An 18,728-nucleotide genomic window follows, 5' to 3' on the forward strand; every position below is an offset into this window, starting at 1 on the left:
CCCCGCCGGCACCGGGAACGGCACCGGGTAACGGAGCGGTACCAGGCACTGGGCGACAGCACCAGGTAATGGCACTGAGCGACTGCACTGGGCATCGGGTACCGGGCAACAGTGCCGGTACCGGGCACGGGATAATGGCATCAGGCAGTGGCACTGGGTGACGGTACCGGGCACCGGCACAGGTTAATGCCACCAGTACCAGCACGAGGTAATGGCACAGGGCGTCATAAGGGAGTAGTGGCACTAGAATTCAAAACAGCTTCAGGCTTCAACACCAGCAGCTCTGGCAGGACACAAACCAGCACCAGAATTTGGCAGTAAGTACCAGGGAAGCCCAAAGCAGCACCAAGACTTGGTTTTGGGAGCAGGAATGACCAAGTCAGTACCAGGTGGCCACAGACGTGGCTGCAGGGCTGCCTTGTGCTGACCCGGGCCCTGGCTGCACGGTGCTCATTCCCACCACAGGCCTGGGTTGACACTTTGCAGTTACATGCATGGCCGAGAACCCCAGTGCTGCCACAGCCTCAGGCACCTGCTGGGACAGAACACTGCATCCCTTCTTCCAAGCTGCCACATCCCCTGCGAGCTGTGAGGAGACCCAAGGCACTGCCAGCTCCTCTGCAGTTGCTCAAACAGGAAAAATTAACAGCGGCCATAATAAAACCCTCCTGAGGAGCTCTTGCACAGCTGGCACCCACAGCAGACTCCTCCTGGCAGCACTGGCACCCCAGGGCAGCGGGGTACCCCGGGTGACGGGCACCCCGGGTGCGGCTGCCGTGCGGTGATGGGCAGAGGCGGCGGCAGGAAGCAATACTGGGTGTGCTCGTTCTGCCCCGGCGCTTGCACCCACCGCATGGGATCTCCTGGGCTTTCACTTTCGCTACCAGCTCATCTTCTGTGGCCTGAAAAAACTCCGGAGGGAAATTCAGCAAACGCAGGTCCCTCTCCTGCTCTGGTAGGAGCACGGGTGACCCTTCCCCGGTGGGAGTCCAGGGAGGAGGGGCTCATCTCTCCTCGTGCCAGCGCTGGAACAGGATCGCTCTCAGACAGCTGGTGCACCAGCAATTGCAAATCACTTGGCCTCTGTGTCAGAGCACAGCCCGAAATTCCCACCTCTCTACTGCTTTTATCTACTGCTCTTGTACTAAAGTCCTCCAGCTCCAGCTCGGGCTCCTCACTGCCTCTTCCAGCTCCACACTTCCAAGAGATAAATACCTGTGGGCTGGGCAGGCACCAGCCCAGCACCTGCTCCGTGCAAACACCAGCCACAAAACGGTGCTTTCCAACTTGCCAGCCCCACTCCATGCCTGGAGCAGCCTTGGTGAATGACTGAATGAGTGACTCCAGCCTGAACAGCCCCCAGCTCCCACTAAATGTTTTGCTGCCTGCGCTCACCCGCTTGGGAGAATCTCACTCACAAAGGCTGACACATCGCTGCTGAGCCGCTGCCAGCAGAGCCCTGGCTGCAGTTCCCAGTGCTCCTCTCACTCCAGACCTCACAGAGAGGTGAGCTGGGACTCTGGCACGCAGGGACAGGCACCCAACGTGAAGCCAGCAGCTCCCACACTGTCTGTGTTCAATGAGACAGAAGAAAAGGAGCGGAGAACGCAGCGCAGGGCCCTGGTGCCTGCCCACCCTGCTTGGCTGGGACGCTCTTGCTCTGGTGAGTTGCATCACGAGGACACGCAGCTTTCACAATCCCTGGCCCACATAACCCATTGGTGCAGGCAGCCAGGCGGGCACTGGCTGCTCAGGCCAGAGAATCAAGGTCACACACAATGTCTGTGGCTGCTGGGGCTCTGTCTGGGCACCACAGATCCAGGGGTATCTGGAGGATCCCAGGGACACAGCGCTCCCTGTGCCAGAGACCTGCACAGCTACACGTGCTTGGGAGAGCTGGAAGATATACACAAAACACCCTCCATTCCCTCTCATTTCTCTCCTTTCTCCATCCCCTTCTGCTATGAAGGGAAAAAAGGAAAAATAAATTAGTGTTGAGAGAGAAAGTGGAGAGTGCTCCATGCTGAGAGGGCAAATGGAATCCAATAAAGTCCAATCCAATCCAATCACAATTTGTTTTCACCAGGTCCCAAGGAAAACTACGAGCTAACTGGTGGGAGTGTTACCAGGAGAAATTCTTCCTTTCCAGAGGAAAAGAACAGAGGAACAGTGACTGCAGCAGTGATCGATGGAGAGGCTGCCCCTGGATCTGCCCTGGAACTGGCCCAGCTCCACCCCAGCGATGCCCCCAAGCGATCTTAGCTCTGCCCTGGCTCTCTTTGTGCTTCACATAGTCTCGGGAAGCCTCTGGGAAGGTGAGCATTATCCAGGCTGAGCCGCAGCTGGACGCATGGCCACCTCGCATGAGCTCAGCAGGATGCCGAATGACGCCGCGCATTCCGGGGACAGAGGGAGTCTGGAGCTTGGTAATGGATTTCCGAGAAAATTGCCTCTGTGTTTGGAGCAGGAGCGCAAAGAGTGCAGGCGGAACAGCCTTTCTCTCTAAGTGGCATCTCAAGGGTCTTAATTATTTCTCAGGAGTAGAAACATTTATTTAGGCGGCTCTGGAGAGGTCCTGACGCTTTTGGCTGCTGCCCTCCGGGTACATCCTGTGTGCGAGGCTGCTCTGCAATCCTCCCTGCTGCTCCCGGGATGCGCGGAGTGCTGGGCTTGGGCAAAGCACAAACACCCAACCACGGGATGTGCAGAGTGCTGGGCTTGGGCAAAGCACAAACATCCAACCACGTCACCTGCGGGCAGGACACGGCCTCGGCTCCATCCCCTCCTGCTTACTGGGAAGCAGGACCACTCATGGGGGAGCCCAGCCCCATCCCATCCCTGCTTTGCATCCCTCACGCTCCCGGATCTCAAAACAAAACCCCGTTGTGATAATCCAGCCCAGCTAATGTGAAACAGATGAATCCCCACATTAGTCACAGATTCACATTTTCCCACAAAGGTCCCACTGGAGAGCCAGTGTGGATGGGCCCTGCGGGGTTCCAGCCCTGGTGCAAGAGGCAGCCTGTGAAGAGTGAGGGGGACAGGGCAGCAGCACAGACCCTGCCAGAACCCGGCCACCCATGGGCAGCACACGACTTGGAGCCATGGGCAGGGCCAAGTGGGGGCACCAGAGATGTTTGTCACTGGCACAGGCTCAGCCTGGTGGTGCCTAGTGCCAGGAGGAGGGGATGATCTGCTCCAGCAAAAACCGGAAATGACATTTTGTCCAAGGGGGAATTTCCACAGGAAACCTCTGTTTCCAGCCACTCGGATACGGCTGGGAACAACCCAGCAAACACTTGGCCTCAGCAGCCAAGCAGTGCCATTGCTTGTGCAAAGACTCCTTGTTTCATCCGGAGTTCCTCCAGCTAGGAAGGAACATTCAGTTTCTGCTACTGAAACAGCCAGGACAGCGAGAGCCCAGCTGGGTCTGCAGAGGGCACCAGAACCCCCCATCAGCCCAGTGAGTATCTCTGCACCTGAGGGGGCAGGGGGGCCCTGCAGCACCCACAGCCCAGCTGGGACCAAGGGCACAACCATCTCATGCCCAGCCCAGTGCCAGGGCTGGCTGGGGGCATCAGGAGCGCATGCACCAGGGCTGCACTTGGCCCCCACGCCACGCTGGTGCATCCCAGCATCCCTGCACATCCCCATCCTCTCCCTGCATCCCTGCTCTCCCTTGCAGAGCTCAGGTTGCCACAGTAACCGCTCAGTCCCAGCAGTTCCTGCCATCAACGTGCTGCCACAGGTCAGCCCAGTCCAGCAGCTGCACCAGGGCCAGGGCCCTTCACCCCATGTCGGGGTGAGCAGAGCCCTTGGTGCTGGTGCCACCACAGCCAGATGCTGCATTGTGAGCCAGGATGGGACACCCGTAGGGAAACAGGCAGGTTGTGTCTTCCTGGAACGGCTGGGAGGTGGTGTTTTTGGAGATCACACTGTGCTGGAACTCTGGGTCTGACCTCTGCCACATGTGGCAGTGGAAGCCACCACTGCTTGGCTCTGCTCTGCTGTGTATTTATCTGTGTGTGATGCAATATTTATTTGACTGTTGTGTTCTGAGCACTGGAAGCAGGGATCGGGATGGCTCTTGGCTTGGCCAGCAGTGGCATGTGCTCTGCAGCTCAGCACATGTTGCTGTGGGAAGAGCCTACCCAGCACCTGGGAGGGCAGAAACCTTCAGGCTGGTCCTTGGGCAGGTGGCAGCTGAGTTCCCAGGGATCTCTGCCTCCCAGCCCTCACTGCAGCCCTGCTCATTCAGCTGCTTGGCCCTGGGGATGGAGCTGAAGCCGCAGATAAACTGTGGCCTCTCTAATCCCTGTCTGCTGCCTTATTCCCAAGGACTGTCAATATTGCACAGCTCAGACACCCCAGACCCTGCACGAGTGCCTACTCTGGGCTGCCCGTGGTGCAGGGCTGCCCTGGCAGGTGGCTGCCCATCCCCACGGGGCCGCCCTGTGCCCGTCACGCAAGTGTCCGCATCCCAAGCGGATTATCTGCATTTGGAAACCCCTAATCCGTTTGCACGCTTGGCTCAGACACCGTCCCCACTCCTCCCCACTGTGCTGCGGCCCTGGGCAAGGAGCAAAGCCACCCCATGACCTCCTTTTGGAGCCACAAACAACCTCATGCCCCAGCACAGGCAGAAAACAAGGGCTGCAGGGCTGACTGGGGCAGGAGGAGGGGGACAGGATGTTGGCAAGTGTCCCTTGCCCCAGTTGCTGCTGGTGCTGCAGAGGTTTCTCCAGCACAGGGACCTCTGCTGGGCACTTTTTCCTGCTGCCCACCAGGTTCCAGGAGTTCCCAGCCTGCTGCATTGACAGCAGGAGCTCCGAGGTGGGAGCAGTGGTCCCTTGACCCCATCACTCAGGGCTGGCCCCTGGCTGAGCAGGGCAGGTGCCAAGAGGGATGCAGTGGGCCCAGGCAGATAAGGAACCCCTGATCTGCAGGAATAGGGAATGAGACACCACGTTCCTGACACCACATGGCTGTGGTAACCCCAGGGGTTGTGGATGGGTAAGAAAATTCCTTAGTCCTGGGTTCTCAACTCCATCCTACAGCTCCCAGGGCAGGAGAAGGGGATCCCTGCTGATGGGCTGGATCTCATTCCTTTGTGAGCTGCCCCCCACCTGCAGCACCCTGGGCTGCACTGCTGAGACAGGCAATGATCCAACACAGCTGCCTTGACAGCAGGAATGAGTTTGCGGGGCCTGGGCAGAACCCTGGTTTGGTTTGACAGTGAAATGGAGGGGTCCTGGAGTGGGGCTGGTTCCCAAAGCATGGACATGGTCAGCTCAGCCCTGAGCAGGATGCTCCAGGGCACACAGAGGGCAGAGAAGGCTCCAGTACACCTCCAGCCCCTCAAATGATGCAGCACAGCCAGTTCCACATGACCTGCCTGAACAATCCCCCTAATCCTGCTCTGACAGAGAAATAATCTCTCCCTCTTGGCCTCATCAGAGAACAAACCCTGGAATTATCCTGCTCTCCAGGGCAGAGGGCTAGGGGTGCCAGTGCTGGGGTGGGATCCACCAGGGTCCTGTGGCAAAGCGTGTCACTGTCCCCAGCCAGTGCTCCCAGCCTCACACACCCATCCAGCTGTGCCTTGCAGAGCCTGGCACCCACTGCCCCCAGCCCAGCCACCTCCACCCACAGCCCCTCGCCCTCCAGGGCAGAAGCACTCACAGGGGCCCCAGTGCAGCCCCAGACACCTCGGGCTGAGAGCAGCCAGAGCAGGGCCCCAGCGCAGCCGTGCCCTCCCACGCTGGCACCGGCATTTCCTTTACACAAGCACAGGAGAGCCAGGCGCGTCTCTGGGGCAGAGAAAGCAACTACGAGGCTGGGACAGGGCCATTGCCCCCTGCGTGCCCCGGGGAGGGCCCCGCCGGCCCCGGGAAGGGGCAGCTGCCCACGCGTGCCGGGCAGGTGGGGGAGCCGCTCGCACCGAGCAAACCGCAGCCGCGGCACCGGGGCCGGATTGCGCAGAGGGAGGCCCCAGTTCCCGGAGCAGGGTCAGGCGGGTGCCGCAGGCAGAGCCAAGCTCACACCTCAGAGCACGTCGCTTCAGGGCCTTTATTTTGGAGAAAGTTAAAGCCTGTAGATACAGCAATAAAATATACAAAAAAATAAAATTTTTTACAGTATTGAATGCTGCCAGGGACTGCGGCTGGAGGCAGTGAGCGAGCAGAGGGGCAAAGGGCCCTCATCGCCCCTGAGCATCCCCAGGGCCAGTCACCGACCCCCTCCTGCTCCCACACAGCTTGGAGGGGCTTGCCCAGACCCCACAGCCATGGGGATCCTCCCCCCTGCCCTCTGGTTCCCTGCTCACTAGCTGGGAGGACTCAGAGGGAGCAGCTCTCCCACTGCTTCCTCCACCCCTCCACTGCTCATCCGTGTCTGTTTGCCCACTGCATGGAAAGGGCAGGAGGGCTCCCCCAGTTTTGTTAAATGCAGGACCACAACCACCAACCCTCCAAAAGTCAGGACATCTGCCCTTCACAACAGCCCTCTCACTGTCCTGCACTGCCCCACAGCAGGTTCCTCTCCTCACATCCACCTGCTCCCTTCAACTCTTGACCGTTCCCACCTTAACTGTGAGGGCCAACCTCCAACAGAAATGCCACATGAAGCCCCCAAGAACCTGCAGACCCCATGCCTGGCACCTCACAACCCAGAGAGAAAGAGACAGCCCAGGTGCCCCACTGTCAGCCATGCTGGTTCCCCCAACTATCCAGGGTCCAACTGGTCTAGCTCAGCACAGTGGTGGAAGCAAGACCGTGCTCCCAGCACCAGCCTGGCCACAGGGAAGCCAGGACAGCCTCTGTGGCTTCACCCAGCTCCCAAAATGGGCCACAGCTGCAAATGCTGTTCACATACAGGTGCCATTACTGGGAAGCAGCACTGCCCTACCCCAGGGACATCAGCTCCAAAAGGAGCCTGGGCTGCTGGCATTGGCCAGACCATTGTGCCCAAAGCAGGAAGCTGGGGACAAAAACAAGCAGCTCCTGAACCCCTGGGCTCCCAGCAAACCCAGGCTGAGTCCAGCAGGGGCAGTGCCTGCTGAGTCCAGGGTGGGAGCACCTGGATACATCCACCTGCAGCTCCGAGCCCTGTACTGGTCATCCTGGCTAAAACCGGGCCAGATGGGTGCAGAGAAGGGACTCACCCCAGAACCCTGCAAGCTCTAGGAGGTGCTGGGAGCAGCAGGGCAGACCCTACCACATGGCCAATCCCCTCTGCAATACCAGACTTGTAGGGTCTTGTGGGTTTGGGTGCAGGCAGTCAGGGCAGCAGCTTCCAGCAGCAGGACCAGGGCTGTGGAAGCATTTGTAGGAACTGTGGCTGCAATCGGAGGCAAATAGGCACTTGAATGAGCAAAAATAATAGAAAACTGTTATGGAAGGAAATAGAAAAAGGTTCATCCCCCTCCCCCAGAGATGAGCTGCACCACCCCAGAGAAGGACTGCGCTGCTGAGTTAAGTGAGGACCTGACCCATTCAGGGACCCTGGCCCCCAGCAGTTCCCGAGGGCGGGCCCGGAGCAGCTGCAGCCGAGTGGGACAAATCCGGGGCCGCGCTCTGGAGGAGGGAAGGCAGAGCCCGGGGAGGGCCCCGCGCGCCGGCGCAGCCCCTCACATGGGCGAGGACGCACACTCTGGGGTCAGCTCCATGTCGAAGGTCAGCGACTCTGCGGGCAGACACAGCCAGGGTTACGGGGCCCGTGCGGGGTGGCAGCCAGGGCCCCCTGGAGCCCCCCCCGACTCACCAAACTGCCCACCCGCGTTGCTCTCCGCGCCCTCGCTGCTGTTGCCGAACTGCATGAGCGAGTCCAGGGTGCGCGGGGACATGGGCAGGTCGATGGTGTTGCTGAAGGAGGTGCTGTCCGAGGGAGAAGAAGCACAGAAACCTCTGGAGTCAGGGCCTGGCCAGAGCTCTCCAATACCCCCTCTACCCGCTGAGGGGCCCCCGGGCACGGCCCAGCGGCCCCCAGAGCTCTCCAGAGGAAAGGGGCCCCGGAGGGGAAGAACAGGGCTGTGGTTTGGGCAGCAGCCGGAGCCTGGCTCAGCCCCCACCGTCACCCCAGGCTGGGAACCCCGCAATAACCAAGCAAAGCTCAGATAGAGGTGGAAAGAAAGGAAGGAAACCTCTCCCTCAAGCAAGGCTGAGCATACAAACACCCCCCAAGCACTGACAGACAGCTCCCAGGAACACTCACGGGGTGACACAGATGAACTTGGTCTTCAGGTACGGAGCAGCACCTGCGAGGAGGGAGAAGCTTCGTCATCAGCCACCCAAGGATTAATCCTTTCCTCCCCTGGAACACAGACAGTGCCCACCCTCTGCCCATACCCAGTCCCACACTGTGGCTGTGCCCTCCAGGGATGGCACAAGGTCCTGGCTAGTGACAGCCAGTGCTGTCCCCAGAGTCTCCCTGTGACAAAGGAGCCACAGAAAGTCAACGACTACCTGAGTCTGTGGCTTCCGAGTGCTCCTGGCTCTCAGAGCGGCAGTACTTCCCAAATGCCTCCTCTTTGGGGATGTCTGGGTACAGGTACACCAGAGGGGACACCAGGATGTTGGTGGCATCCATGATCTTGTAGCCCATGATGATCTCCGCAAAGGACATGTTGTTCAGCTGCTGCTTGGTGTAAGGCTCCACCGACTGGATCTGTGTCTTGCCTGTGCAAGGAAGGAGAATTTTGGCACAGAACAAAGGCAGGGCTGCCTTCAGAAACTCCCAGAGCAGTAGGGACAAGATGGGCCTGGGGCTGTGTTTAGCCCTACCAGGCACACAGCAGACCACAGGGCAGGACTGGGACCTGACCGTGTTCAGTGCCACAGAAAACTGTGCCCATGGGCAACATGTGGGCACAGACACCCAGAAGGCAAAGACCAGCTAAGGGCAGCCAGGCTCAGAAGTAACCCCTGCAGACAGCTTGCTGGGACAAGGACAAGTGCTTATCAGAGCATCCAAGACCCCTGTGGAACCTGGAATGCCCAGCCAGGCACCCAGGTAGAGCTCGTACCACTGATGTCCTTCTCCACCCACGTGAAGGTGATGCCACCTTCCTTGCTGCTCTCACTGAAGCGCAGCAGAAAGGTCCCTGGGGGTTTGGTGCTCAGGATGGCTCGCTCCCGCTCCTTGCTGATGAACCCCATGATGTACCTGGGCAGGAGGAAGCAAGAACAACAAATGTGGGTCAGGGCACAGGAGCAGCAACTTCAGGATGTAAGTCCTGCCAGCTCTGCTCAACAGCAGAACTCAGCCTGGCCACTGACATTTTATGGATTCCCAGGTGAGTTTTCACTATGAACCAGCAAAAAGTATCCCAGGACAGCACATCTGCACATGTACAAGGCACCCCATGCCATCAGGCTGGAACCTGTGGGGCCCCTTCCAAGGCCCAGCCTAAGCTCAGGCTCTGGGCTGGCACTCACCCTTCATTCCACAGTGCCAGGATGTACTTCTTCACCAAGTCAATGATGTTGTCCAGCCAGACCCAGAAAGAGAAGCCTTTGCCAGCCATGTTCTCCTGAGGAAAAGGCAGAGAGGCTGCTAGTACAGCTTGGAAGAAGGGAACAGCCAAGGCAATGTGCTCAGGGAAGAGAGGAAATTCTACCTTGCAGAACTTGGCCCAGGTGATCTGACAGCCAGAGTAATTCACACCTGGTCCTGAAAGAGAAAAAAGAACACAACTGTTTAGAGTTGTCCTTCCAAAGAAACCATTTCCAGGGTTTGTGCCATTTGGGAGAAAACCAGCACCTGAAAACTACTCAGCCCAAAAGCTCTCAGACCAAACACAGGACCTCACTCTTGGATGACATGTACAGGTGGGGAATCACGCCAGGGGACAACAGGGATGGAGAAGACACCCTGCCACGTCACCCCACTCTTACCCAGCAGTTTCTCTGCCAGCGTGGTCAGCTGCTCGATGCTCAGACCGCGCTTCGTGGTGGAGGAGAACTGCCAGCTCAGCACCTCTGCCACCTGGTCCCAGGTCCCAATGGGTGGCTTGGTGAAGAAGTTCACGTTCTGCACGAGGGAACACACAGCCCTGAGTGGGACATGGGACAGGAGCAGGGCCAGGTACTGCCTCAGCCTCGCTTCCCAGCCTCAGTTTCCCTCTCTCATTGTGACACCCCCATCCTGACGCTTGCCCTGCTGCCTTCCCACACCAGCCCTACCTTGGGGTTGTTGGTCAGCATGTTGTACCACAGGATGGATGCCCAGGCATTGGGCATCTGGCAGATGTTGGAGATGACCACCACAGGCAGCGAGTGGGTCTGCAAAGAGAGGATGTGACCATGGGTTGGGACAATTCCCAGGGCTCCACCAGGCCCGTGGCAGTGGAAGGCAGTGACCCATGCCTCACCTCCAGGTCGATCTTCAGCCCCTGGTGATACACCTCTGTCTCAAAAGTGATGAGGTGCAGCTCCTCAGTGACTATCAGCGAGGCCTGGGGCAGAAGGGGACACCATGAGCACCACAAGGCACTCACCCTCAGCCCAACACACGACCACCAGACCTGGCACAGCTGCTGGGGATGGCCTGGCAAGCTGCCAATATGCCAGTTGCTGCTGGTGGACCCCCTGCTTCGGGACAGGGCTCCTGCATCCCCTCCCAGCTCAGCTGCCCCTGACACTCACATCACAGTTGGCTCGGCCTCCATTGCCACACCGCTGCTCCCGCAGGGTCTGCAGAGAGAGGGACAGGCTGCAGCAGCAGCACAATGACACGTGGCTGTACAGGAGCAGCCCAGGAGCTCATGGTACCCACCAGGTGTTTGAACTCTGCTGAGAGGCTGCCGTTGTTTGACTCCTCCATGTTCATGACCTTGGTGTTGGTCCCCAGGATGTTAAACTTCCGGGACCTGAGAAGAGGAAAGAGTGAGGCTGACAGGGCAGTCTTGGAGTGAATGTGTGGTAGGATGTTCGCCAGGAATAGAAAGGAATAAAAGCAGAAACAATAAGGACCAAAGCAAACAGTGCACTTACCCCCGAAGTGCTGCAACATCCCCGGAGTCCCTACAAAAGGGGGAAGAGACACCAGGTCATGGCAGTGGCCTTCCTGCCCTGATGCAGACAAGCTGGTGTGTGATGCCAGCTGCATCCCAGCACAAGTCCCATGGGCCCCACAGGCCTTCCCCCATGTGGGGGTGAACCCTCCGGACTCAGTACCACCCTGCACCCTCCCCTTCAACTGGGAGCCACACTGGCCCTCGTTGTGGAGATCAAGCCCAATCCAGGGGCAGCAGGAATCAGTCCCAACCCAGTAAGCCCACCCAGTGCCACTGGAAGGGAAGCACAGCACTCACTTGTCAATGCAGACTTTGATTTTCAGCTGGTAGTTCAGCTCTGGAAACTTGACCAACAACCTGCAAGAGTCAGCAGACACAGAGCATGAACATGCTGTGCACAGAAACTGCTCCTGTTCCACGGGGCACCAGGCACAGCCAGCAGTGTGGCCCAGCTCCTCTGGTGGCCCTGGGCACACCTTCACACAGGCCTGGGACATGTTAGCCCTGGCACCTGTCCCCAGAAGCAGGGAGGTACTGGTAATCCCCTGAGCATCCTGAGGAGCTCATTTGGGCTGCTGACAGCCCACACCAGGCTCTGAACAAACTCCCTCCACATCACTCTGGGACAGAAGCTGCCATGGAGGCACAGCTGGGAAAGGGAAAGGAAGCTCCAGGCAGAGCCTGGTGTCAAAGCAGCCACCCTCCATGGAGGCTGGCAGGGAACACAGCCCAGGCTGAGCAGCAGCTGGCCAGGGATATGCTGATGTTTCCCACCCCCACAATGGGATTTACCAGAACCCAGCTGCCTCCAGGAACACGGCAGATCCCCAGCCAGCCCTGCTCTGAGTCATGCGGGCAGCATTCCAGCCCACTGGGATCATCCCTCTGGGATCTATCCTGCTGGTACCATCCCCTCCCAGCACCAGTGCTCCCCAGATATAAACTGGGGGCTGCATCTTCAGAGAGTGATGCCAGGCTGCCCTCCCTGCTCACCTGGGGGAGGTACCCACCTGACTTTGGTGGTGAACTGCACACCTGTCTTGATGACGAGGGGCCGGTCGGGGTGCATGGGCATGCAGGGCTGCCTCTCCACAACAAAAGCACTGCAGGAACAGCACAGAGACCACAGTCAGACCTCACTGCCCACCCTCCACCCACGGCCATGCAGCTCCTGCCTGCCTTCAGCACCTTTTCATCAGGTTCCTGAAGAGCTCCACAATTCGCTCCTCCAGCATGGGCCGGTGCTGGACGATTGGGTCACCCTTATAGGACACTTTTTGCTGCAGTTCTTCCAACTTCTTGATCTGCTGCCGGGTCTGTAGCTGTGATTCAGCGAGGGAGGTTATCCTAGCGGTGCAGGAGAACCAGCATTAGCCCTGGCTGCCAAGCCCACACTGCCCAGCCTGCAGAGCCCTCCTCTTCCCGTGCAAGAACACACTCTCCATACCAAGCCAGTCAAGAACTGAGTGTGTCTGTGGCTCCATGGCCAGAGCATTTTTCTAGGCCACACATTACAAACAAAACCTGCACAAGCCCAGATGATTCCATGGCCAGAAACTTTCTAGCAGCCTCAGAATCCCCCAGGCATGGAGCTGGGGACAGTGGGACACCTTTCCAGCACCATCGTGGCTCAGTCCAAGCTGCAGGCTACGTTCATGTAGCAAGCATGAGAAACCATTTTGCAAGGACATTTCCAGAGACCAAGAGCTCATTTCCACAGCAGGTGTATGAGTGCCACTGCTCTGGGCACAGACACAGTGCCAGGCAGCTCTCACCAGTTCTCCAGCCGGTCCAGGCAGATATTGGGTGGGCCACCAATGCAGGCAATCTGCTGTCGCCTCTTCCAGTCTGCCAGTTCCTCATCTGCCAGCATCTTCTGCACATATTCCATGGCTGACAGCAGCCCAGCCAGCTCGCTCACTATGCCCTGCCAAGAGAGAAAGCAGAACCTTCAGCACCCTGTGACTTCCCCCACGGACCCACAAGTTTCACATTCACAGGCAAGGAAGAAGTCACTCAGGGCTGTGCTTGCTGCACTGCTCCTGGTTCTGGCCATGCAGGAACTACCCAATTCCAGCCCTGAAGAAGGGGGATCTGCACCCAGGGGAATCTGGAGGGGCAGCTGCCCCAGTTACCCTGCGCATCTGGTCCAGTGCTGTCAGCATTTGCTCCAGCTGCTGCATCTTCTGCCGGGTCACTGACTGGTTGTTCCCGTTCAGGTCCTGCATGTCTGTGCAGAGATGAGAAGCTTCAGCTTCACACAGTGGATCTGCACACCTTCCCAAGTGCCACAACAACACAACACTTGCACAGCAAAGTGCAGGCACTCTACAGCCAAGCAGGAATCTGGCACAGCCTCCAAGCACCTCCTGCACCAACAGAGGCCAATCCCTCCCCACCCCACTGCTGTGCTTACAGCAAAGCTCAGTTCAGCTCCCTCAAGGGCAGCATCCTTGGCAGAAACAGAAGGCCAGGTTTATCCAATTGCCATGCAAATGCCCTGAGCCTGAGCACATTCCCTCTGGGAGTAGAGGTTGGAACACCTCTCCAGCAAGTTTCCTTGCAGGAACGCACTGTGGTTTGCAGATGCTAATGAGCTGTCATTACCTCCTTGGCTCTTCAAAGTCTTGTAGTTAAAATCAAAGTCATCTTGGAGATTCTCCACCACTTTCATCTTCTGCTCCAGATCCTGGAAGGCAAGAAATGTGATTTCACTCACAGCACTCAAGAACTGTGGTGGGGAGAGCTGAAGGTGCCCAGGCAGACACATACCTGCACCCTCTTTCTGACATCCTGCAGGTGCTGCTCCAGCATCTGCTGCTTTTCTGTCACCACAGCTGCTGTTGGATGTGTTGCCTGTCCCCCTTGCTGCAGAGGGGACAAGAAGGGCATAAGGACAGGGCTGTAACCTGGGGATGCTCCCTTCCAGCCTGAGGAGGCTCTGCAGGGTCCTCAGCCCATCCCTAAAACACACTGGCAGCTGGCTGCTCACTTCAGCATCAGCTCCAGGGCAGCACAGGGTCAAGGAGAGGAGAAAAGGAGACACTCAGCCAGAACAGTCAGGCCGAGTCCTGGCTGTCAGGAATCAGGATGGAGGCCCTGGGATACCTGACCACTGACCTGGGCTGCAGTGGCAGCTGTCTGGAGGAGCCGGGACTCTTCCCAGAGGCAGCGAGCCACGATGCGCGCTATTTCCATCGGCTTCTCCAAGTATCTGCTCTGTAAAGGGTCAAACACCCCAGGTCAGCAGGCCCTAGGATCTCCACATCCTTGGGGAGCTGTGGATGGTGAGCTGTGCCAAAGCATGGCTTGGACTCTCACCAGCTCCCCCAGCATGCTGGCAGCTCCCAGCTCACCTGCAGGAACTGCTTGATGCGGCGCAGGTTGTGCTGGTACAGGACGTTGGACTCCTGCAGAAAGCGGCTGTACTGCTGGTCGATCTCCCCCAGCAGGTTGTGGAACACCAGCGTGGCGTGTGACTCCTTGCTGGCAGCATATGCCCTGTACAGGGGAGGGAGAGCCCTGAGTGCCTGGCACGGGGACCATGCAGGGGGGCTCTGCTCACACCCACCATCCCCTGTGCAACTTACAGAATCACTGAATCATTTAGGAAGGAAAAGAACTCTGAGTCCAGCTTGTGACTAATCACCATCTGGTCATGTAGACCAGGCAGACAGTGCACACCAGCACCTGATATCTGTGAGCACATCCCACATGCCCATGGACAGGATGCAGCAATCCATGTTGTAAGGGGGGCTCTGTGTCAGCCCCCCTTAGAACAGAGGTCACCGTTAGCCAGCCCTGGATGGGAACATCCTCCTGCTTCTCCTGGCCCAGGGTCTAACACAGTGCACAAAGTCCCACTCCATTCACACTCCTGCTTCCCTCGATGCCACATGAGCCCCAGAGAGAGAGGCCAGTCCCATCGCCATGGGCCCAGGGAAAGTGACAGAGCTCCTCCAGCCCTCTTGAGTCCCTGCAGGTGGGAGTTATGAGCAAAGTCCCCTCAGTGGCATTTCAAAAAGCCTTACCAGTCCTGGCTTTCAATCCACGGGGCCAGGAACTGCCGGAGCTCCATGGGGAAGCTGTCGCTGTAGAGCTGGTGGAGCTGCTCCAGGTACCGCGTGTCGAGCTGCTGCAGCTGGTTCCACTGCGCCATCCTGGCCAGCTCCGGAGACCTGAGGGGTGGAAACACAGGTGGCTCAGAGCTGGCTGCTCCCTCCTGCCAGGACCCAGCTGTGACTGCTGCAACGCCCTGAAAAGGGTTCTTCTCTCTGGCCACAACCAGAGACAGCCAGGGCATGAACCCAGGGCACAGTGCTCCAGGACAGCTGGCACGGGCAGGCTGGCCACTGGCAACAGGTAGGAATGAGGCTTTAATTTGGTCTTGAAGGCAGCCCTGGTCAGCCCTGCTGGGAGGCAGGGAAGTGGCTGTGGAGCTTACAGTAACTGTGGAAGGCGGAGACTGCCAGGAAGCTACAGAAACAGGGAAGGAGCAATTTTCAAGTTCACGACTTGTATCAATAGAAATCAAGTTGACACTAACGAGGGGATTCCAGCTGTGCTGGCAAATGAAGGCACAGCTCTGCATGACACCAGCAGTCACTTCCCTGCAGAAAGTGGTTTGCTTTTCCCAAAGGTCTCTGCACTGAGTGATGCAGCATCACTACATGGCCTCCTGCCCCGAGGGACTCTTTCCCCATTTGTCTGGGTGTGAAAAAAGGAAAGTGGAAACATCCTCTGTGGGCTGAGACACCAGGAGGGGACAAACATTGGCACTGCCATGGGAGTTAAGAGAGGTTTTTAGTACTTCACAGCACTGAACAGCCCCAAAGGCAGGAGCAGGATATTAACTTTGAACTACAACCTGCTGGTGCAATCCTCAGAGAAGTCCACATGAAACCTGCCTTCAATGGAGCAACGAGTGACCATGAGAGAGCCAGTGGCCATGCAAGACAACATGCAGACAACAGATTCCTACAGTCCTGGAGTCAGACCTGGCTGATGTGATGCTGCAGCCCAAGGGCTGGGCTGTGAGCTGTGGCCCAGCACAGCAGAGCCCCCATTCCACAGGGGGTTCAGCCCTTTGTGGCCAGTTCTCAGCTGCAGCAGCTCAGGGAATGAGCAGCTGCACGGCTCCAGCCCTTCCACTCAGTCCTGGAGGCCAATCCTGCTGCATGAATGGTGCTGCTGCTGGGGGGGAAACCCAACAAGCACAGGCCAGGCCAGAGTGAAAGCCCACCAGCCCCGCAGGGGGTGCCCCGCCTGGCCGCTGAGCTCAGCAGCCGCTTCCTATTGCGCCATGCACCGGGGCGGGGGGGGGGCTGCACCGGCCCCTCCGGAAACTGCAGCAGCTGCAGCCCCAGCCCAGCCCCTGCCAGAGCCGTGTTTCCAGCCCTGAGGACAGTGCTGCAGCAGCATGGCACACGAGGTACCTGGGCAGCCCCCGGTGCCAAGCGCACAGGCAGACCTGCCCACCCATCAGGCTGCAGAAACTGAACCAGATGCCACATCCGGAGCCATGGTCCAAGATGTTCCACCTGAAAGCCACAATCTCGGCATTTCAGAGTGCTGCTGGAGTCCCAGTCTGAGAGCACCAAAGCTCCCAGGCTGCCACACGGCAGCAGCACTTGCACGGGACTCAGCCACTTCCCACTGCCACAAACAGCTGCAGGACAAGCCAGCTTGCAGCACTAAACTCCAGCTCCTCCTGGCATCCACCCAAGGCACTCTGACATTCCTGGAGGAAAAGGTCCCGAAGACAGCAGCAGCCACCACTGTGAGGGAAGAAACTCTGATCCTGGCAGCCCTGGAACACCATGCAGGAGCCTCTGCCTGGTCAGCCCCATCAACGAGAAGGCATGGCTAAAAATCTGAGGGTTGAACCTTTCTGATTCCACTGGGCTTGCCCATCTCTGTGGTTTGCCACTCCTCCATCTCTGGAATGGAGCCAGAGAGCAGCCAGCATGGCCAGGACCAACACACATGATGCAAGCTCACGGGTAAACATGCTGTCCAGAGCTCAGAGCAGAGCTGCTAAAAGTAGATCAAGAGCTAAAGTTCATCTTTCTTTATCTTCCTGCAAGGGCAGAGCACAAGAGTCAGACCCAGCTGCATGGTGTGAACTGCAGCCTCTGGGACCACTCTGCACACTCCAACCACCCCACTCAAAACAGGGCTGCCCTGGAAGCAACCCTGCAACTGCTTTCTGCCTGCCTTCTCACCTCTGGGACACCTGGGAACACCCTGCATGTGTGCCCCTACAGCAAGCAGAGAGCCCTAGGGCAACGTGTATGGGGGAGTGACTGGAAAGGGCCTTGGAAGGACCCTGGGACTCCATGTCCCCTGCAGAGACACGAGGAGGATGAAGCTCAGTCACTGAAGGCATTGCACAGGCCACATCATCAGGGTGCCACCACAGATGCCATCAACAACACTTCACAGAGTCCCTGCACCAGCAGCAGCACCTCGCTGCCCCCTCTTCCACACAACCACCAACAGCCCGATGGAAAACTGCTCCACACGGCAGCCAGTCGCTCTGGCAGCACGAGAGCCAGTTTGGAAAGGCTGCTAGAAGAATTTGGCTCTGCTTCTCTGGAGCTATTTCAAAGCCAGCCTTGGAGGTGGAAAACAGCGATGCAGAGATTTGCAGCAGGAGGAGAGAGATGGCTCTGGGCAACCTCAGAACCACAGCACGAGTTCTGATCACCCCACCGGCCTGCTGTTCCTCATCACAGCTCTCAAGGGCCATCCCAGCTGAACTCCCACTGCAGCAGCTGCGACACTGCCACCATCCCCCCCAGGGCAGGGGACACCCAGCCCACACCCCTCCTGTGCCAGACGGAGCAGGCTGGGGGAGTGGCAGTGACAGGGTGGAAGCGGGGCCTGTCCCCGACGTGCAGCCAGGCAGGGCCGGTCCCTGCAGGTGCAGAGGGGCGGCCCGGGCCAGCCCGGCCTCGCAGACCCGCGGCTGTGTCCCACGGCCCGGGCGGCAGGAGCCACCCCCGCCCGGGCAGCGCAGCGCCCGCCTGCAGGAGCGCTGGGCAGCGCTGCCAGCCCCCGCCGAGCTCTGCCGAGCTGCGGGACCGATGCCGTGACACCCGGCACCCACGGGGACCGTCACCGGGGCGAGGCCCGCTCCGGGCAGCCGGCGTGTGACAGCCCCGAGCTCGCAGCCCCGCAGAGCCCAGCCGGCTCCCTCAGCCCCGGTGTGCCGAGCCCCCTTTCGGCTCCCAGCGCCGGGACCAGCCGCACCAGCCTCGTTCCGCACGGGACCCCCGAGGCCGCGTCAGCCTCGGCCCAGCCCCGGTCACCCGGCCGGGCCGCACCTCCCCCGGCCCTGCCGGTCCCGACCCTTTTCGCTCTCCAAGAAGCCGTCTCGGGCTCTGTCCCCGTGCGGTGCCAGCCCGGAAGACCGACCCGGGCCGCACAGACCGACCCCGCTCCGCACCGCGCCTCGGCCCTCCAGTGACGGGGAGCCGGGACAGGCCCCCCCGCGCTACCGACCCCGCTCCCGCCCCGGCCCCAAACCGGCCCGGGGGACACCGGCTCCCGGCGACGAGCAGCGCCCGCGCGCCTCCCGCGCTCACCGGCGGTCCCGGCGGGCGGGGCGGCGGCTCCCGGTGACGGCGGCGATCGCGTCCGGCTGCGCCGAGGAACCGGACCTCCTGCGCCACGACTCCACCCCCCGTCGTGACGTCACCACGCTACTGCC

The 18,728-nt window shown here is 59.3% G+C and overlaps 1 protein-coding gene across 4 annotated transcripts; it reads right to left on the reverse strand.

The window, feature by feature from the left end:
• Positions 1-6,055: 6,055 nt before the first annotated feature.
• Positions 6,056-18,723, reverse strand: STAT3 (signal transducer and activator of transcription 3). Of its 4 annotated transcripts, none has more exons than XM_041426353.1 (24): positions 18,604-18,723; positions 15,046-15,192; positions 14,371-14,515; positions 14,135-14,233; positions 13,787-13,882; positions 13,622-13,703; positions 13,150-13,244; positions 12,790-12,941; positions 12,203-12,361; positions 12,025-12,117; positions 11,312-11,371; positions 10,992-11,021; positions 10,774-10,867; positions 10,644-10,691; positions 10,370-10,453; positions 10,182-10,280; positions 9,894-10,029; positions 9,617-9,669; positions 9,435-9,529; positions 9,023-9,162; positions 8,463-8,675; positions 8,212-8,254; positions 7,762-7,874; positions 6,056-7,683 (listed from the first exon to the last, which is right to left on the reverse strand). In XM_041426353.1, the coding sequence occupies exons 2-24, from the start codon at positions 15,171-15,173 to the stop codon at positions 7,628-7,630; spliced, it is 2,313 nt and encodes a 770-aa protein (XP_041282287.1). In that variant the 5' UTR covers positions 15,174-15,192; positions 18,604-18,723; the 3' UTR covers positions 6,056-7,627. The 4 variants fall into 4 exon arrangements, with proteins under 4 accessions (XP_041282287.1, XP_041282286.1, XP_041282288.1 ...); XM_041426352.1 differs by having other exon boundaries at positions 8,460-8,675; XM_041426354.1 differs by having other exon boundaries at positions 8,460-8,675; positions 18,613-18,682.
• Between the last annotated feature and the right edge of the window lie 5 nt (positions 18,724-18,728).

The sequence above is a fragment of the Onychostruthus taczanowskii genome, unplaced genomic scaffold (genome assembly GCF_017590055.1).
Source record: "Onychostruthus taczanowskii isolate IOZ18803 unplaced genomic scaffold, ASM1759005v1 scaffold91, whole genome shotgun sequence".
NCBI classification, from domain to species: Eukaryota; Metazoa; Chordata; class Aves; order Passeriformes; family Passeridae; genus Onychostruthus; species Onychostruthus taczanowskii.